Consider the following 22,409-nt stretch of genomic DNA (forward strand, 5'->3'; position numbering starts at 1 on the left):
CTGGTGACCCTTTCTTGTGCTAAATGATATATCCCTGTGTTATTGACTTAGCACTGAAGAACATGTTCCAGTCGTGACTGGTGACCCTTTCTTGTGCTAAATGATATATCCCTGTGTTATTGACTTAGCACTGAAGAACATGTTCCAGTCGTGACTGGTGACCCTTTCTTGTGCTAAATGATATATCCCTGTGTTATTGACTTATCACTGAAGAACATGTTCCAGTCGTGACTGGTGACCCTTTCTTGTGCTAAATGATATATCCCTGTGTTATTCACTTAGCACTGAAGAACATGTTCCAGTCGTGACTGGTGACCCTTTCTTGTGCTAAATGATATATCCCTGTGTTATTCACTTAGCACTGAAGAACATGTTCCAGTCGTGACTGGTGACCCTTTCTTGTGCTAAATGATATATCCCTGTGTTATTCACTTAGCACTGAAGAACATGTTCCAGTCGTGACTGGTGACCCTTTCTTGTGCTAAATGATATATCCCTGTGTTATTGACTTAGCACTGAAGAACATGTTCCAGTCGTGACTGGTGACCCTTTCTTGTGCTAAATGATATATCCCTGTGTTATTGACTTAGCACTGAAGAACATGTTCCAGTCATGACTGGTGACCCTTTCTAGTGCTAAATGATATATATCTATGTAATTGAGGTGGGACCTAAGAACATGTTCCAGTCGTGTATAAAGCCGTTCATAACTTTCCGAACAGCTGCACGTGACACCCACCAGGATGTTAACCATAAGATGATTCATTGTCTGATAAAAATATTGTTTATTAATGGACATCGTGGGTTCGAGTCCACCCCGGGCGGATGACTGAAGCCAGTGCGTTGTGTGTAAACGTCTCTCCCATGTTTCATAGATGCAGGCTATGTTACAATGGAAAACACTCCGTCCCTCGGATAGGACGTTAAATGGAGGCCCCGTGTAGAGGAGAGTCACCCCCTTTGCACGTTAAGAACCCACTGCACTATTCGTATAAGAGTAGGGGGAAACCCCGGTGTAGTGGTCCACCTGCATTCCCCTCAATCAGTTATATCGGGAGGAGAGACCTGCGGGTCATAGTGATTCAGTTCGCTTTTCGGCTCCCAGGCACAGGTGACGCCAAACAATAATAATAATAATAGTCTAAAAATTACAAAAGAAAAGGTGGATATGTCCCCTAAGGTGTTGAATTCCCCATGAAAACTGACGTGCCTCCATCGTTCAAGATAAGTGAAAGTAGTTGCAGTAAACACTTAATTTCATGTGAAAGTCTGTAAAGCCAATGTTAATTATTACTACATCATCACAGACCTAGGTCTGGTACAGTTTGACTGAACTTAGTGAAATCATGAAACCTAGGCTGAAAAACGATCACACGGAAGATCAATAACACAGATAAGCACATGTGGGACAGTAAATATTTATTGCTTGGGAAAAGACCGACAATTTCATGCTCATTTTGCTAATTTCTCAGCAATTACACAATTTCTTCAAGAATTCTTTGACGGATGTTTTTAATTCACACAATGTACAGATGGACACTTGGGTGGTCATTTGATTGGATACTGTAAAAACTTGTTAAATCGTTACCACAACTGGCAGTTCACTATCTTTAAAAAAGTTTAATGCAAGTGATGATCTTGTTCTTGTTACCAGGCCGATCGAGCAACCCTCCTGACATCCGTCATCCACTCCAAGGTGGAGATTGACCTTCAAACTCTGACCCAGGTCGATCCTAACATCCTGAGCTCCAAAATGGATGGGTTTGTTGCCTCAGACCTTGTGACCGTGACAGAGAGGGCAGTGCATGCTGGGAGCTCAAGAGAAATATCCCTCGGCCACCACGCCTCTCGTATAAAGGGTACAATCTTTATGTTGTATTAAAATTAACATGAAAATATGTTGCTTGAGGGAGCATATGTCAAATAATATTTTATGTCTTCATCAAACACTCAGAATTAGGATTTCCCTTTAAAAGATATGATTAATTCACTATTAATAGAATATACCGTACCAACTATGAATTATCTTATTGAGGCATTACCATTATAAATAGCCTTACCATAGGAGGGAATGAAAATGTTTTACTGTTAATCCCTGATGGTGAAAATCTATGGCTCTCTTAGAACATATTTATACATGTTATATTAATTTCTATTGTGTAATTATTACATCTAAAAGGGGGAGCTCCTCTTCACACGAAGATGGGGAGATGGATACATTATACATGTATGTGCATGCATTATGCAAATGTTCTCATTACTTCCGATATCAACTCATGAAATCAAATCTGTTACTTATTCTTTTAAAAAGACTTAAAGCTATTCGTACAAAATGATATGATTAAAGATTGCCTCTAGTGGCAGTTATTTATTCCATATCCTTTCAATATTGTCCCTCTCAGGGGCTGACGGTGACCACCCCTCCAATGAGATTCTTCTGTGCCAGGAGGACTTTGAAACTGCATTGCATAGCTACTCTCCTGCAGCTCTGCGGGATGTTCCACTCCACAGTGCGGGGGAGTTGGGCTGGGAAGATGTTGGAGGGCTGAAGGGTGTTAAGCAGGATCTGGTGGAGACTTTACAGCTTCCAGCAAAGGTGAGCTATTCAGATTCTTTTGACAAAGTTTTTGTTTTAACCCTCAGGTGATTATATCAAGCATATTTTAGGAAGTAGCTACAGTCACAAACTGGAGGAGGAGGAGAAAAAAAAAAGAAGTAAAAGATGGAGGAGGAGAAGGAAGAAGAAGGGAGGAGGAAGGGGAGGGAGGAGAAGGAGGGGGGGAAGAAAGAAGAAGTAATGTGAATAGAAGGAATATGAAGGAAAAAAAATAAGAGGAAGGTAGACAGAAAAGGAAGGGAGAAGGAAGATTAACCATCATTAACATTTTTTTTCTGTATTTGTTTTTTCTCAACCTCCATATTGCAGTATCCAGAATTGTTTGCCAGCTGTCCTCTGAGATTACGATCTGGTCTTCTTCTCTATGGTCCTCCAGGCACTGGTAAGACTCTGCTGGGGGGTGTGGTTGCTAAGGAGTGCGGACTTAACTTCATCAGCATAAAGGTTAGTCTCAATCGGGTTTTTGCTCTGATTCGTATTTGAATTGTCAAAGCTAAGAGTAGGCCTATCTGCCGTTTGCATCAAGCAATGATTTTCATAGAAATTTTTTTTAATCAAGGTTAAATGTCGCTGCAGGGACAATTATAGATCAAGATGTGGTTTATTTCTGAAATCTGAGCTAAAAATGATCACTGAAGATCACTAACAAAGATGAGCACATGTGGGACAGTGTATTATTAATGCTTCAAAAAAGACCCCAGAATCTAGCTGGAATGCCATGCTTATTTTGCAAATATCTCGGCAATTGCACAATTCCTACTAGAATCCTTTGGAACTTTTTTTTTTCTCACAAAACATTTTGGTGGTTATTTCATTCAACTCTGTATGAACTTATTTTGAGGTAATTGCCCAAACTGCCATTTGTCTTTTCTTTGAATATTCCACTCAGCATGTGCACTCATCTGTGATTCATGCAATATTTGGTCGAGCTCATGGAATATCCCTGGGGAGCATTTTATGAAAGGACTACTAGTAGTTGGATGTTTTATCGCCAGTTACCAGAGTAACAGTTTCTCAGCCAATCAAAATCAAGGAAAGTTGCTACCCAGGCATCACACTCGAAGCTATTCGATATATTGATTATCGTGTGTTGTGGTACTATTAATATTTTATTTGATGTTTGAACAGGGTCCTGAACTGTTGAGTAAGTACATTGGAGCGAGTGAGCAGGCAGTCAGGGACCTTTTTACCAGAGCAATGAGTGCCAAACCGTGCGTCCTATTCTTTGACGAGTTTGATTCATTAGCACCACGGTAAGTTAATTATTCTTATTTGTCTTCTTCTTTGTACTTGTTTTTTTTGTGTTATTATTCTCATCCGTCTCATTTTTCTTTCTCCGTGTTCTTTTCTCATCTTCAATTCCCTCCTCCTCTTCCTTAATCTTCTCGTTCTTCCTTTTCCTCTTCCTTCTCCTTCATTGTCTTCTCACCATTTTCCTCTTTCTTCTCCTCCCTCTTCTTCTTGTTCCTCTTCTTCTGCTCCTCCTTCTCATTCTCCTTCAGGGGCCCGTTTCATAAAAAGTTACAACTGTTGCAACTTTGCCATTATGGCAACTACCATGGTAACCTTGATTTTGATTGGCTGCTGAGTGCTGTTGCCATGGTAGTTGCCATAATGGCAAAGTTACAACAGTTGTAACTAATTATGAAACGGGCTCCAGGAGTGAATGTTCACTTTTCTTTCCGAAAAAAATACTCCACTTCCCAACCTCCACTTTCTTGAGTTTCCATTTCACTTCCGTTTCCTTCCAGTTCTTAACACATGGTGTACCATAAGCCTCTTCCGCAATTTCTCATTGTTTTCTTCTCAATTCATTCCTCTTCTCTTTCCTTCTTATTTTCTGTTCTTTCTCTTCCTTTCTTGCTCTTATCTTGCATTCCCAGTGTTATCGTGTCCTCTCTTTATTATCAACTGTATACTAAAAAAAATTCCTGTGCCAGAATTTTAGGGACAATCTTATAATCATTCTTCCTCTGCATTTTTCTTCTTTTTTCAGACGAGGTCATGACAGCACAGGGGTGACTGACCGAGTGGTCAATCAACTCTTGACCCAACTAGATGGAGTAGAAGGGCTAGAAGGTAAATTTAACCCTTACCCAGCCAGGGATTGGTCAATTTTACTCACCCTTGTCATCATGATTATGATTACTCATAAACCGCTGCAGATGTAAACCTATTGTTTCCTGATTTTGTTTTTCTTTCAAGTCATGTGTATCCTTTGGGACTGTAAGTTTTAAAAACCAGATCAGGGATCACCGGGTTATTCGTTGTTATTATATACATGTATAGTCTTTTTTTAATCATTTTGCTCAAACAATTGTAACCCTGTCTGTAATAACATCAGTATAATTATGTACCGGTAGTCATTTTCATTCTGGCTGACAAAGTTTTTTTGATATCCAAATATTTACCTCTCCCACAATATCTAAGGAATCCTATTTTTCCTTCATGACAGGTGTGTACGTGATTGGTGCTACAAGTCGACCTGACCTGATAGACCCGGCCCTGTTAAGACCTGGTCGATTGGACAAGTGCCTTTTCTGTCCTATTCCAACAGCTGTAAGTTTAGCAAGCTTATTTTGTTATGGTGTTTTATTAAGTGTGTCATGTGGTTATGGAGGATGGGCGTATTCTCTGTATTTCTAACTGTAATTTGAAAAATCACCACGCTTTAATATTAGTAATGATATAGGATGATATAGGATTTATACAGGGCATGTATCCACCTGGTCAGGTGCTCGATGCACTCCTATATTACCCCAGCTAAGCTAGTCCACCAATTCCGGTGCTAACAGCTTTTTGATTAATTACTTCCTGCCGGTACCCATTTACCTCACCTGGATTGAGTGCAGCCCAATGTGGGTTAATTTCTTGCTGAAGGAAAACATGCCATGGCTGGGATTTGAATCCACGTCCCTCTGATTGAGAGACGGGAGTTGTAACCACTAGACCACGATGCCCCCATATTGAAACAGTGTTAGATTGCGACCTGAATGAATAGACAATATTTGGTACTTGATGTATCACCTTTCTTAATTCTGACAAGAAATCTTTATTGAAGTGCTATAAAACTAAAAAATTATTCACATGTTTCCAATCTATCTCATGATATTTGATTATTATTGTTATCATATTTCAGCAATAACATGGACGTTTCTCCTTCCTGTACTGATTTCTTTTGTAATTTACAAGTCTCAAAAATTTCTATATGCTACATTATGTATAAAATCATGTGATTTGAGAAATGTTTGTATTTTAAACGACACTAATTTTCTGCCTTGGAATCTCTATCAGTTGTAATTACAAAGCGTACTTTCATTACCATACATTATGAACAGGAGGAAAGAGTGGAGATCCTGCAGGCTCTTGCCAGAAAAATGACCTTACGTTCCAATGTGGACCTAGCCGCCATAGCCTCAAAGCTGGACCATTTCACTGGAGCTGACCTGAAAGCCCTGCTCTATAACGCCCAACTAGAGGCTATTCACAGCACCCTCATGCAGTCTGACCGACGCGACTCAAACCTAGGGCTCCCTCTGACAAGCTCATTGCACAACTGTAGCATGGAAGCCGACGAGTGGAAGCTGACCTTCCTGGAAACGTTCTCGGAGAGCGATCACGGACCCTACCAGGAGGAAGCCTCCAACATAAACCATCGTCTGGCTAGCCTGTCGGAGGCAGAGAGGGCGCTAGCAGCAACCATGAAGCTGACCGGTGACATCGACGAAATGGATGGTGAGGACGACGTCGAGGGGGATGGGTTCAGAGGAAGGAGAAAGGATCTAAGGTTGGACTTGCGCGGTGGATTGACTAGTTCGGATTTGAACGGCAACATGGCTGGAGCTGGGGCAATGTCAAAGACACTGCTCACAGAACTCATGAGAGAAGGTGAGTGGTTTCTTAAAATTCTTCATAATTTTTGTCAAGGTTTTCAAGCATTTAGATTTTGTCACCATAAAGCTAATTATAATCATGCAATACCATGAAATGCTTGATTGTGGTGAAATTTATGTACCTTTCAAAGAAGAGGAAGTACATGTACATTGAATTTCTCACTCATGATGCAAAAATATGTCCAGATATTTTAGCAAGCTTGAATATATCCCAGAGTTAAGCAATCACCGAATCACATAGTGTTTTTTGTATTACAAGATTGCTCACATGCGTGAAAAAAAAAGGGGTGTGCATTCAAGGGGATGCATGTGTAACGGTCAATTTTACATGAAATACGTCCCCAAGAGTTGTAATCAACAAAGCATGTTGATATACTGTCCCTAAAATTGTTTTGTTATTGGTGGTTTGGTTTTCTTGAAAGTGGAGTAAATTTGTGTCTATTGATAAGTAAAGATTACAATCAAGCCTTGTAGAATTATCCTACTCCTCCAACCAGAGACACGCACTGCCATAGATGAGCCCCGTCTTACAAAGAGTTGCAATTGATCCAATAAACCACAACTATGGAAAGCCAGTATTGTCAACATCAATTATGCATGATTGCTCAAAATATTTTTTAACTATGACGTATATTAATACATTTATAGTTTTCTTGAAAATACAGTGTGCTTCTCTTTGTTGACAAATGACATTGTTAAAATTTCTTGAAGAATATTTTATGACAATGATGGATTTCAATGGAATAGAGGTTTATCGGATCAAACAAGTTTTGGAAGATGAACCCGAATCTTTTATCTCCAATCCCAGTTCTTGTACCCAAGTGGAAGAAGAAGAAAAGAAAAGTCTACCATTTTATTTCTTTCTCCCAGATTCAGAGTCAACTGAGCAAGACGAGAATCCATCGCCACCGGAGGGTAGCGGCTTTGATGCCCCCATGACGGAGGTGCCTCCGACCCCATCCCTGCCCCCAGACACACCCATAGCCCCTCCTCAGTCCCAGCAGCAGAGAGTTGTGTATATGCCAACCCTTAGAGACGGGGTAGTGGATCCCACGCCAGAGACCAGGGAAATCATCGGTAACGAGGTGGGTTGATCAATTCTCAATAGAGATTTCATTCTTACAAAATCATGGTTAATGGAGATTTCTGGTATTATTGCGCATCAAATAGGCACCCTCTGCCAAAAGTGTGCGTTTACATTTGGACTTTTCTCAGAGTACGGAATAAAATATGTGTAATTATTAACTAATGTTTCTCATCTTATCATAGTTTTTATCTTTCTCAGTTCCTGTCTCACTTTCTTTCCTATTTCATCCTGTGAAAAACTATAGATTTGTGTCCTTTTGACCAGATTTATGATAATGAACAATTTAACTTTTTTCAGGTCGATGTCATCGTTGAGAATTATGCAAGGAAGCTGGCAGGTGAAAGTATGGTGAGTTTTCCTGGACCTTCTTGATGTACGGTCCTAAAGCAGACCTGCCAACCAGTACGTTTCAGGCGTATTTAGTTATGTTTTTGCAACCAAAATACGGCAGTACGTTTTTTTGTAAAAAAAAAAACGAAACAAATATGGTTATTAGATCAATGTAATTTCAGGTAACTTTTTTTCAATCATTTTGTTAAAACCAGGGTGAAGATATACACACGTTTCAAGGGTTGTTTTTTTCATCTTCAAGAGCAGTGCGCATTTTAGCTTGAGCGCTGCGATGAGCGAGTGCGCCATGCATTTTATTATGAAATAAACTTTTTTGGGGAAAAATACAGTTTTTTTGTCACAGAATACAGTTTTTCATTCCCAGAGGTTGGCAGGTCTGCTAAAGCTATGCACCCAACACTAATTGTGCACCAATTTCAGCAGCAAAATGCACACTCTCTGTGTGGAACTGTGACTGCGGTGTGACAACTAATTGTGCACCAATTTCAGCAGCAAAATGCACACTCTCTGTGTGGAACTGTGACTGCGGTGTGACAAACAATTCCTAATCAGATTTTCTGATTCTGAGGTTGAAAAAAAAATCTAAAAATGCAGAGAAAATTTCCTAATTACCTATAATATTATGACCACACTTTAGAAATTGAGCCACTAGAAATACAATGTCTTTGCACGGTCAATCAAGTGTGTAGGTTTGGGACCCATTCCACATCTTGGACGAAGTCAAGAGTTGTTCAAAAACAGTATTACTGAATTTTGGAAGATTTTGAATTGTTAAACCACAACTTTAAACCAGGGTTTAGATTAAACCCGAGTTCTGAATACGCACTATAGAGTTTTGACTAGTTTCCTCATGTGGGCCCCTGGTTATCATATGAATACTATCAATAATTTGTTTTCACACCAGGTTGGGACGTCGGACAACACAATGACAGAAGATGTATCTGTGATCAGAGTGTCTCAAAACCACCTCTTGAGGGCAGCACAGGGCATGAAGCCGTCCGTATCAGTCGCAGAGAGACAAAAATATAAGCAGATGTAAGATTTCCACTCACTAAATCTCCAGAAAAATTGGTGCTCAGGGTTTTAGGTTTATTTTTAAGGGGAGATGATTTTGTGGGGCATATTTGGGATTTTGAAGTTTAAGATGTTTATAAATGGTTTTAGTGAGTTACTATGGTAACTTTTCTTTTCATCCTTTGAAGAATTATGATAATGATCATCAACAGTGGTATATCATGTTTTTATTAAAGGGAGAGTGAACTGTGGGTGGTCTCTCATTGACTGTGTGTTATAAAAACATTAAAATGTACGTTTTTTCAGATAACTACTAATACTACAGAGAATTGATCTACATGTATAATAGTATTTATCTAGAGAGGAAAAGTTATTGTTTTGCTACTTGGTTACATAATTATTGCAGTATATATGTATTGAGTGGCTAATTAGCATGTTATCATTCAAGTGAGTCTATATTACTAGACTACACTAGCATTATGGGTCAGGAAACTTGCCAGGTATGAGTAGTTAAGGACTCGTGATAGCGCTATTGGTTCGTATCTGCTTTAACCCTAACTAGGTCGGGCTTTTTTGGCTGTTTTGTGGCCGGGGGGGTTGATTCAACCCTCCCCCCCCCTGAGATCTCGGCCACCGATTGCGCGCTGGTAGTGTGCGATGTAATCTACAAGGCTGTATGGTAAAATTTTCCAAAATAATGAGATTTTTATTATATGAATTAATTCTGCTAATTCATGCATAAATCATACTTTTTGCTCTAATTCACAAAATATTGCTCCTAGAATGCTAATTTTTAGTAAAAATGTTCTTTGTAGCACTCTTAACAATCACAATTAAAAAAAAACATGTAGAAATAAATTTCTTATTTTTTTTATTGTTTTATGAATTTCTTAGGTATTTATTTGTTTTTCAACCTTTTGTTTTTCTTTGTTTTGTTCACCAGATTTATTGCACAACCTTTTTGAATCATAATAATTCTAAAATCAATTGATTTGAGCTGTTTAAAGTAAAAATAATATCTTCATGAATAAGATGAGAAAACTCAATTTGCATTGACTGTGTACACCAAATAATTTTTTTTCTAAACAATTTTTGGTCTGACATGCACTTACGAAATGTTGCGTAATTTCAGAACCACGTATGCGGGCGTCGTAAATTTGGTCTCAAAAGATACGCGAGACTTAAAAGTATAAACTCTGTGAGTGGCGCGATCAAAAAATTTTGCATGGCAGAATGATCGCAGAAAATGTTGAGGGGGGTTGATTCAACCCCCCTCAGCCTGTTTAGGGTTAAAGATCATGTGCAGCATGACATAACATACATGTTAGAACTAGGCCCAGCATCCTGCAATCCAATTTTCTTTACATATTAATATGATTTAATTTGACGCACAAAAGAATAAGATGGGATATGACATCAGCTACCTTGTTACATGTTCATGAAGACAAGCATAAAACTGTTTCACCAAAACAGTGCAAAGGTTCAAAATTTCATCACTTTGTTATTGTTTGATTCTGATAAAATATTCACTGTTTTGTTCGTGTGATATGATGTTTGCTTTTCGATCATATTGTTTTCAGCCTGTAGTACTGTACCTCCTTAATCCATCATGTGATGATTGATTGAAATGCAAAAATAGGCATTAGTGGTACAACAGTCTTTCCCTGTTCGCTCGCCAATATAATTTTGTATATTTCCAATCCATCTGTTCCTATAGTTACGAGTCGTTTGTCAAGTCAAGAGGAGGTGAGTTTCCACAAGGCCAGGCTGCAGAAGCTACCCAGAAGGTCACACTTGCCTGAGGATTCATGGACAATCTAGTATCTGCAGGACTTGGACTGCAGCTGTTGGATGTCATGATGGACAATCTAACATCTGCAGGACTTGGACTGAAGCTGTCTGATGTCATGATGGACTATCTAACATCTGCAGGACTTGAACTGCAACTGTTGGATGTCATGATGGACAATCTAGTATCTGCAGGACTTGGACTGCAGATGTTGGATGTCATGATGGACAATCTAACATCTACAGGATTTAGGCTGCAGCTGTTGGATGTCATGATGGACAATCTAGTATCTGCAGGACTTGGACTGCAGCTGTTTGATGTGATGATGGACAATCTAACATCTGCAGGACTTAGACTGCAGCTGTTGGATGTCATGATGGACAATCTAACATCTGCAGGACTTAGACTGCAGCTGTTGAATGTCATGGAATGGTATCACTTATATTTTTGTATTTAATGATAATACTAATTAGGTTCATGTAATTAATGGAATACAACTCAATTCTTGGTATCCATTGAAATGACTTTGCCATACAAATAATCAACTTTATATTTGTAATTTGAATGAAAGTACGCAGACATGTTGCACAGCAGGGAAAGAATTACACGGCTCAGGGTAATTTGGCCCCCGGAATGTTTAAATTTAGCCCTGGAATATACCCATCCATTGCAGCGTTAAAGCTTATACATTGTTGCAGATTCAGTCAGAATGTTGTGAAACGTTGCCACGAAAACATGGGATCAATTTTTTTGCCTGTTGCACAGTTATGCTGTTTCACGAAACTGTATCCTGTTTTTACTTGAAAGTACACCATTGCTTCCAGTACTATTCAATAACTCAATGATGTTACATGATATTGTCAATATTTGACTTCATAAGACCACAACTCTCATCCTTGATTGAATTTGAACCACACAAGTCTAACTATCATAAAAAGTTGAAATTTCATACTGTACAAGTTCCCTTGCCAAGTTGCAATATCAAATTGCACTTGGAATGAGTTCTACCTGTACATAGCAATAGAAACTAAATTTTTAAGATGGAGAAAAGGTTGAAAGTTTATTTTATGGTTAGAATGTGATTGCTTTGCAGTTCTGTTCTTTTTTGTTGTCCTTCCCTCATCCAAGGAATCCATACATCAAATAGTTAACATTTATGTTTCATAGCATCGTTTTGATTCACGTTCATCCTTTTTCCCTTTCTTCAAAGTTTTGTTTATTTTTTGTATATAGACCATGGATGAATTTGCAGGCCCTGTTTTCATAAATAAATAAAATGCCAGAAATCTGACAACTTAGCCATTGGCCAATCAAATGTCAGAATTTCGATACCTTATGGCTTGGTAAGAAGTGAAACAGGGCCCTAATGAAAAAAAAATTAAACTCTTCACTGGATATGGTTCCAGTTTTAGTTTGTTTTTCATTAAAGTACATGTAAATGTTAAAGAGCAGCCGGCCACCGAATCTGTACTGTTTTGTGTGTGACATTTTTTTAAACATGATGAAATTTTGTAATTGTTCTAACATGCATGTTGTTGCAATATTTAGCAACCAAATTGTGTTGCATTTTTTTAGGTAATTACATGAATTACATTGCTATGTGATTATTGTAATTATTTTTTCCAGTAATTATGGGATGAATAATTTTTTACTCAAGCTATTTGCTAGGGATTCCTACATTATATTACTATTTACAAAATTTTCTGTTGGATGTTTTCACTGTGTATTTAATCGAGGATGCAAAGTAAGGGAAGATATTTTGTCTGAATATTTATTCGTAATTTTTCAAAGATTTTATCTGGCAAATTAATGTGGACCTTGTGTCAAAATGATGATCATGATGATGATAATGGTGGTGGTGCTGCTGATAATTGGGACCTTTCGCAATCATCACGGACGCTAGTATTAGGGTCCCCTAACACAAAAGTTAACGCTTAATCACACACTTGATTTTTAAGATTGATTGTGCATTACAGTCAATAGAATCAAACGTAGAAAACTGCTCTACGATCAATGCTATGCTTTGTGTGACAGGGGGGTTACAGGCCCTACAAATCTGCTTTTCGTGTGCAAAATCCCTTTCCGCGATACCCGTACCGCATACATGCATGTATATTACGACTGATGGCTGGAGATATTCAAAATGCAGGACCTAAAATACATTTATGACATGGATAAGAAAGTGGTTTTTCAAACAAATCGAGAACATATTGAGTGAGGAAAAACTTACTGAATGAAGGCTTAAATATAGATCATTACAGTCCATCGAATCGATATTACATTTAATGTGGATTATTGGTGGATCACTGGCAATTGATTTCATGGATAAGATCAACCTCTCCAGTCGAACATTTCGCATGCGTTGATATGTACACATCATATGCGATACCTTTGAACTCGTTTCCTTTTGTTTCTTTGTTTCTTTTGTTTACTCCTTATACACAAACGATATGCCTCTCGCACACGATGTGAGGGGCATTATGTTTTACATTTCCCAGAAATGGGGATTAGATTCAAATTCCGGGGGGACCACTTCCATTGATGAGTGGATACCAGGCACGACCATGGGGTTTCGAAAAGTACCCTAAACATGCTAAACAAGGGAAGCAATTCTTTTCCAGATTATGAAAATGCATCTCTTAACAAGTATTTGGCTTGTGAAACCCTACAAGTATTGGATATATATCCCTTTTCAGCATTTTAAACATCGTTTTGACACCCATATAACGTTACATAGGCCTATATACGTAACGTACCTGCCCACTCTGTCCCCTTTTACGGGTGGTCGCTACTGGTATCCACTAATCAATGGAAGTGGGCCCCCCGGGCGGCCTCTCGAGCTCTAGGAGGAGTCAAATGTGGCTTTGGAAAGTCGTCCTCAATCGGATAAATCGCTGTTACCATAGTAGCAACCAGAATTTTGCACACGAAACGCATATTGAATGTTTCCGTCGCAGATGCGAAACGAAAAAAAAAATCTCATTTCACACAATTTGCATTGCAGGACTGAGTTTTACGACCATGATGACGGGCCTAAAAAGTCCCTTCCAAAGTCAACTACCGTTGTAAATAAGCTTTCGCGTCCTCAAACGAAAGGTCGGGAATGATGATGGTGATGACGATGATGATGATAAGGAGGAGGATGATGGTGATGATGATGGTGGTGGTGGTAGTGGTGATGTTGATGATGATAATGGTGGTGGTGGTGGTAGTGATGATGTTGATGAGATTTATGAATACAATATTGAATTTGGAATAAGTGATGCAGTACTGAAATTGGTTGAAATTTATACATGTACATGTTAAGCATGTAATTGCAGGTTGTGTATTACTATTGGGATCATTGATATCAAAACAAGTATTTCTAAGACTGTCATTGTTTTCACATATCCTTGTTTTGTTCTTTTCCAAAAATTGTTTACTCATTTAATAGTACACTTATATCATGTTGCAGCACTGGCGATTATTTTGTTTTGAATAAGTACATTTAGTATTTTAAATCAAAGTTTTTCAAACTCGATATTATACTCATGTTAGTTGTTGAAGTCAATAAAGTAAGGGGTGATGTTAATGGGACTGTAATCATGTATCTGATTGTGTTTTATGAGGGGATAGGCTCTGAAAATAGAAGTGACCATTTGGTATTATTTAGCATGTTACATGTATATGTGATTGCACAATAAATGATGAATTCCTATTGTAAGATATTGTAAAATGCTGTTTGAACTATTTGAGTATTTTAATAAATACAGTGGACTAACCTCCCCCTACGGATAAGCTATACATAAAAATCAGTCAAGTGAAATAGCTTTTATGCTTCTCCCACTATACGAAGTTTCAAACGTCAAATTTTGTAGATCTGAATTGATCTAGATTTTCATACAAAGGTCTCAAGGAACCCAATAATGAGAGTTTGAAATAAAGCAATGAAATTAACTCATGAACATTGTTTCAGCCTCCAAGACATGAAGCGTTGACACTGTACTTTAGAGGCAGGTACCGAAATCAAGATACATGTATTTAATACTGTGTGAAGACATGTCTCCCTGTCAGCATTGCATGCCTTAAAACCATGAACAAGACATTTATTAAGATTACCATGATTGATTTTGTTTGGTTTTATTGATTTTGTATTATTCTTTTTGTTATGATTTTATGCAATGATATTGCATGGGTTTATATTATTTATTTGATGAAATTTGATCTGGTGGCAATATGTTAGCTAAAGAGTGTACATGCACTTGTAATGCATGGAATGATGGAACAAAATGAAATATAAAATTTCAATGAAATGAATTATGCATCAATGTTTATAATTTGTTTTGTTACAAAGTGAAATATAGAAAGAAAGAAAGAAAGAAAGAAAATGGGTGTAAGGGGGTATGAAAGAAAGAAAGAAAGAAAGAATGGAAGGAAGAAAGGAAGAAAGGAAGGAAGAAAGAAAGAAAGAAAGATGGAAGGGAAGAAAGAAAGGGGAGTGAAGGAGTGTTCGGGAGGTACGAGTGCTTGTGGATAGGCGAGAGAGATAAAGAGAAAGGAGATACATGTAAGGAGGGAGAGAAGGCGAATAAAAGAGAAGGAAGCTGAAGCAAGGGATAGAAAGAACAAAAGAAACGAGAGAGAAAGCTAGAGGAAGAGAGAGAGTGAGAATAGGAGAGAGAGACACACACAAGGGAGAGAGAGGGAGAAAACAAGGTCGTCATCGAGAGTGGGAGGAGCATAAAGAGATCATAGTGTGAGACAAAGCCTTGGGCCGGTATTTTGAAGTTGAGTTTAACTTAGACCATGGTCTAACTCTGCCAAAATTATGGGAAGCCAAACGGATCAAAATTTTGTTTACAGTGAATGCTTCTCATGTTTACTGTGCTCTGCTTATTCTTTAATGGTGAAGACAACTGTCATACTTGTCCTTCCCTGGCAGTTAATAATGTTTTGGGAGTCAAATGAGCTGATACATTGAACGTCTACTGTTATAGATTTTTGTAATAACTGGCTATCCATACATGTACATTAAACGTCTACTGTTATAGATTTTTGTAATAACTGGCTATCCATACATGTACATTGAACGTCTACTGTCATAGATTTTTGTAATAACTGGCTATCCATACATGTAGTTAAACCGCAACTTAAATCCAGAGTTTAAGTTAAACCCATCTTCAGAATACGAGCCGTAATGTTTATCTTCAATATTTTCACGTGCTTATAGAGAGAAAAGAACATGTTGAAAATCGGTTTACCATTCCTCCTCTCCTTTAAAGGGGAAGTTCACCCTGACAAAAACTTTATTGTAAAAATAGCAGAAAAAATAATAAAAAATATTGCCGAAGGTTTGAGAAGAATTCATCAAATAATTAAAAAGTTATTAGAATTTCAATTATTTGATTTGTGACGTCATATGCGAGCAGCATTCCTACATAGCGAATGGTAAAAAATCAATAAAATGTCATTTTCTCAGAAAATTGAAAATGGTTTTCACTGTACCTTTTGTATAACAATAGACAAATTATTTCACACCCGATCATGAATAGAAAACAAAATTAAGTCATCAGGAACCATGCAAAATTTGAAATTCATGCATTTTATATTACATAACACATGGGGCAGCTGCTCGTTTATGACGTCACAAATCCAACTTTCTTACTCTTTAACGGATTTTCCTCAAACCTTCACCAATATTTTTTACTATTTTTTCTGCTATTTTTGCAACAAAGTTTTCTTCAGGGTGAACTTCCCCTTTAAGTGAGTGTTAATGAATACTTCATTGAAGTGTAGCAAAGATTGTTGGTTTCAGGGCTTCTAATGTCATGTAATTTTCCGTTTCCATTTCTGGTAAGTGGTAACCTTGTAATAAGTTACATGTTTCAATAGTCACATCAAATTCTACTACATTTTGTTTCAATATCAGGTTGCAGACCACTTGTGAGGTGTGTGATATGTTCTTTCCTCTCTCTTTCTCTCTCACACCCCCCTCTCTCCCACCAGCCCCCACCCCTCTCCTCTCTCTCCTCTCTCTTTTACTCTCCCCTTTTTCATTCCTTCTCTCACTTCTATTTTCTTTATTTCACCTTTGCATGTACTGTCTCTCCCTTCTTTTATAATTTCCACCTCTCTTTTCTCAACTGCTTTTACATTTTTTTTCCTTTTATACTCTGGACTTCTTTATAATAATTTCATGCTTATTTTTATATTTTGATTCGGGGTAATTATAGTAATGTATTGTGTATGCTATTATGTTAATATAATCTATGTTATTTATGTATACCCTGCTTGTTCTGTTACTCAGATATGTCCTGGGCGCTCTTTTTATGTTTGTATATTTTTATTCCTTTGAACGATTTGAACGTTAATAAAGTGATGAATTACTTCTTTCAGTCTATAATTTGATAAACATGTATTCACCTTTCTATTGGGCATGGGGACTATCACTCTCTTCAATATATTAAAGGGAAAGTTCACCATGATGAAAAGCTTGAAAGTTTTAAAAATGCCAGAAAAAATAATTTGAATCTATTGGTGAAGGTTTGAGGAAATCTTTAAAAAAAAGGTAAAAGACTTTCATTTGTGACGTCATATACGAGCAGCTACCGCATATAGCAGTATAAAATGCTTAAGTTTCAATTTTTCAAGGTCATGACTATTTTCTTTCAGCATCATGTGTGAAATTATTTGTCCATTGATACTAGAATAATGAAGGTACAATAAAAAGCACTCTTTGAGAACATGACAATTCATTGATATTTTTTTACTATGCGATATATGGGGAAGCTGCTCGCATATGATTTCGCAAATCAAAAAATTCTAATGACTTTTAATCTTTAATGGATTTTCCTCCATTTTTTTATTATTAATCTGCTACTTTTACAATAAACTTTTTGTCACAGTGAACTTCCCGTATGAAAGACGTCACTTTGGAAAGAAAATCCAAGAAATTTTGTGACTGATCCTTCTCGATCTCTACATGTAGTTCTATGGAAGGTAAATAAGAAAAATATGACTTCCATGCGAAGACAAACAATGACAAAGATATAGTCCAGTAGACGGTCTCATAGGCCATGTACAAGACCTGGAAAAGTTGTTAAGTACAAGGTTTTTTTGTTGATTCGTGTTCTAGATGGGTATTGAAGTAAATTTAGCTTGGTTGCCACCTTGGCAACCTTGAGCAATTTTTTTAATTAGCCTAATTAGCATAATCATCTAATTAGCATATGTACGATATGTAATATACTACTTCTCTTAAACCAGAAAGACTAAAAACATAAATAATATCATTTTTCTAAGAGGTCCTGTGACGTTGAATCCATGCATAACAATATTTTAAATATCTAAGTTATGCAATTATCGTAATCAGCCTAATTAGCATAATGAGCTAATTAGCATAAGTGTAATACACTGTATATATATATATATGTATTTGTGGATGTCTATCCAGAAAATTCACAATACGTAAATAATGCAACCTTTTTATGGTTTTCTATAGCGAGGAATTCATTTATGACATTATTTTTCCATTCTAACCGATGTAATCACTGTAATTAGCGTAATTAGCATAATGCACTAATTAACATATATATATATATGTGTAACATATTTAAAATACATATTTCATTGTCATTTCATATCGAGAATGCCCGAAAATGAATAATACAGCTATCCTACGGTTTTCTATGGCGAGGAATTCATTTATGACATTATTTTTCCATTTTAACCAATGCAGTCGCTGTAATTAGCATAATTAGCATAATCAACCTAATGCACTAATTAACATATACATATACATGTAGATTTATTTGTCCATAAGTACCGTACTACAACAGCCTGAAAACATAAACAATACAGCTATCCTATGGTATTATTCTATGAGGAATTCTTTTGTGAAATTATTTTTCTCGTTTAACAAATGTTATTGTTTTAATTAGCGTAATTAACATAATGCGCTAATTATCTTATGAGCAATATTTTACATATGAATATATATTCCTTTGTCATTTTATATCAAGAATGCCCGAAAACATGAATAGTACAGCTATCCAATGATTTCCTGTGACTAGGAATTCACTTATGACATTATTTTTACCTTTTTACCAATGTGATTTTTTTAATTAGCATAATGCACTAATTAACATATATGTGCAATATGTATATGTACATGTATGTAAATATATATAGATATATATATATATTCTTTTGTCATTTTATATTGAGAAAGCCTGAAAACATAAACAATTACAGCTATCCAATGGTTTTCTATGATGAAGAATTTTTTGTGACATTATTTTCCCCGTTTAACAAATGTTATTTTGTAATTAGTGCAATCAGTATACTGCCCTAATTAACATAATTAACGATTTGATTGCATATATATATATATATATATTCCTTTGTCATTTCATATTGAAAAAATGCCCGAACACATGAATAATACAGCTATTTCATAGTTTTCTATGTCGAGGAATTCATTTATGATATCGTATTTCACTTCAAACAATGTTAATCGTGTAATTAGCTTAATTGACAACGAAATATATGTATTGCACCTGTATTTTAATTACCACTAACCATAGGATAGCTGTATTTTTCATGTTTTCAGGCACACTCGATATAAACTAACCAAGAAAAAATGAAAAAATGAAAATCCATAATTCATTGTACGAAATAGACATGAAATACTCCGAAAATTTGCTTTGCCCAATTGATCGTGGGCCCGGCCGGCAGCCGCTGAGCAGGGACAGTTCGACGAGGCTCTATCCCTTTAATCGTTGAATGTCAAACAGGCATGGGCGGAAATCCCAGGGGGGACAGGGGGACGTGTCCCCCCAAACTCAAAAAAGTAGGGGGGACACAATATCAAATGTCCCCCCTACTATTTTTGGTAAGAAATACATAATTCTAAATCGAAATAAAACATGTATTTTGGGACTAGATGACCTTACTTTGGCGATGATAACATTTTTATTTGCCTGTCAAATTTTCCCGCTTCTTGCCCCCATAGGAAGATCCAGGGGCCGAGCCCCCCCCCTCTTTGTGGAGCAAAAAAAGAAAAAAAAGAAAGAAAGAAGAAAAATGAGAGAAAAGAGAGGAGAAAAGAAGAGAAGGACGAGTGCATGAAATAAGATGAGGGGAAGACTTGGAAAATAAAAAGAATCTTTCGTGCCACTACATAAAATTTTCGCTCGCTCTCGCATTGCCTGTTAGGTGATTTACATATCTTGTTAAATATTGAGTTCGAATATGAAGGTTGGAAGTCAATATATATAACATATTTCACCTCGGAAATCAAACTTTCATTATTTTGTGTAATTTACAAAGTGATTTTTAAAAAGTGCTCTGTAAAAATGTCAGTTTTATGGTCTGAATGTTAACATTTGCTGCTTGCGCTGCGCGCTCGCAAATTTTGATTTATCAGGTACCTATTATTTTCGTGTATTCCATTAAGTTTTCAAAATATCCCTTTTCAGGTCTGATTGTCAAGACGTATCAGCTAGCGCGCTGTACGCTCGCATTGATTGGCGAGTTATATAAATGTTTCAATTTTGATTATACAACAATTACTACTTAAAATCCCCTTTTCATGACAGTTTATCAAAAAATTTAGCTCACGATTTGCGCTCGCATTAATGGTTAAAAATATATTAATTGATGCATCCCATTTATAATCACAAAAGTGAAATGTCCAGTATTTATGCCATGATATCATCAGATTCTGCGCCCTCATTAGGCATTAATAAATATGATATTACTTAAATAATTAAATTGTCCCTTTTGTTTCATCTCGAGATAGTCATCATTTTCATATAATGACATGTCGTAAGGATGTCCCGGTCCTATGTCAAAACTCAATTACAATTTTTCTACAAAGTGCTTGAAATATAAAGCTGAAATTGACTCTTATTTTCAGATCGGAATATCAAATTTTCATGATTAAAGTTGTATTTAGAATGCCTAGTATAGATTCTAGGTCTAAATATGAAACACGCTCGCGCATGTTTATTCAGATACTCAACTTGTTCTCTAATTAAAATCGTTATCCAGTTTCAGATCACGATATCAAAATTTTTCTGCTCGCGCTTTGTACTCGCATTGTTAATGTAGGAAGACCCCATATTACTCATCCTTATGATGATTTACAAAACATGAACAGAGTGGCCCATTTTTAGGTCTAAATCTCGATTTTTTTTCTGCTCGCGCTTCGCGCTCGCATCAATCGTTAAATTATATAGCTATCCTGTTCACGATTACAAAAACTGATTAAAATTTTCCATTCTTTCTTTACAACGTTCAAAAATTTTCAGCTTGCGCTTCGTCTCGCATTTTTTTTATTTTTGAAATATGTAACGCCTTCATGGCTAAGTGCAAGCAGTCCTTAACAGGTACCTTTTCAACAGGTACCAGTTCAAAACGTATATAAAAAAATTCTGCTAGCGCTTTGCGCTCGCAATATAGATACTCTTCCTATTCAGGTTCCACAAATTAAACATGAATATGTTGAGTGTCTCGTTCAGTAAATATTATAGGACTAAATCTCGATAAATTTCCGCTCGCATTAATTGTTTACTTATATACCTATTCTGCTTAAGTTACAAAAAGTGCTTAGAATTTCCATTCTTTAGGTGAAAATGTAAAAAAAAATCAGCTCGCGCTTCGCGCTCGCATTATTTGATTGTTAAATGCTACTTTAACAGGTTTCTTTTCCATCAGTTCATTTCTGCTCGCGCTTTGCGTTCGTAAATGGCAAAGGAATGTATGTATTGCACATATATGTAATATGTTAATTAGCGCATTATGCTAATTACGACAATTACATTGGTAAGAAGGGAAAAATAATGTCATAAATGAGTTCCTCGCCATAGAAAACAAGCATAGGGTAGCTGTATTAACCATGTTTTCGGACATTCTTGATATGAAATGACAAAGAAATATATATTTCTATATGTATTACACATGTACATGTATATGTCTTAATTAGTGCATTATACTAATTATGTTAATTACAGCAATTACATTGGTTAAAATTGAAAAATAATGTCATAAATGAATTCCTCGCTATAGAAAACCCTTAAACAGATGCATTATCTACATATTGGGAATTTTTTTGATAGACATCCACAAATACGTACATATTACACTTATGCTAATTAGCTCATTATGCTAATTAGGCTGATTACGATAATTGCATTACTTAAATATTTGAACTATTGCTATAAATCGATTCCTCGTCACAGGACCTCTTAGTAAAATGACATTATTTATGTTTTTAATCTTTCTGGTTTAAGAGAAGTCGCATATTACATATCGTAATATGCTAATTAGATGATTATGCTAATTAGGCTAATTAAAAAAAATGCTCAAGGTTGCCAAAGTGGCAACCAAGCTGAATTTACTTCAATACCCATCTAGAACGCAAATCAACAAAAAAACCTTGTACTTAACAACTTTTCCAGGTATGAAAAATATCTACTGGACTAATAAGGGACACCAAATAATCAGGCACAAGCTTACTTCAACACCTACTTTCATATAAATGTGTTTAATGAAAGCACAGAAAATTCTGTGCTCCATACTTCCTTCATATTTCATCATCATTTTCTTCCCTCTCATTTCCTATTTATGTCTTTCATTTATATATAATGTCAAATCTGCTGGGACTGCTGTCATTGAT

The 22,409-nt window shown here is 36.5% G+C and overlaps 1 protein-coding gene across 1 annotated transcript in view; it reads left to right on the plus strand.

Moving 5' to 3' along the window:
- LOC121430335 (peroxisome biogenesis factor 1-like) overlaps positions 1-10,874 on the plus strand; it is a 39,702-nt gene extending 28,828 nt beyond the window's left edge. The window contains exons 12-22 of the mRNA XM_041627616.1: positions 1,654-1,858; positions 2,402-2,595; positions 2,926-3,060; positions 3,745-3,869; positions 4,613-4,695; positions 5,072-5,175; positions 5,955-6,504; positions 7,380-7,594; positions 7,894-7,944; positions 8,852-8,982; positions 10,679-10,874. Of these exons, the coding sequence (XP_041483550.1) occupies positions 1,654-1,858; positions 2,402-2,595; positions 2,926-3,060; positions 3,745-3,869; positions 4,613-4,695; positions 5,072-5,175; positions 5,955-6,504; positions 7,380-7,594; positions 7,894-7,944; positions 8,852-8,982; positions 10,679-10,763 (1,878 nt within the window). The 3' untranslated portion in view covers positions 10,764-10,874. The remainder of the gene's footprint in view (positions 1-1,653; positions 1,859-2,401; positions 2,596-2,925; positions 3,061-3,744; positions 3,870-4,612; positions 4,696-5,071; positions 5,176-5,954; positions 6,505-7,379; positions 7,595-7,893; positions 7,945-8,851; positions 8,983-10,678) is intronic.
- The last annotated feature ends 11,535 nt before the right edge of the window (positions 10,875-22,409 follow it).

This window comes from Lytechinus variegatus, chromosome 16, assembly GCF_018143015.1.
Source record: "Lytechinus variegatus isolate NC3 chromosome 16, Lvar_3.0, whole genome shotgun sequence".
Classification (NCBI taxonomy): domain Eukaryota; kingdom Metazoa; phylum Echinodermata; class Echinoidea; order Temnopleuroida; family Toxopneustidae; genus Lytechinus; species Lytechinus variegatus.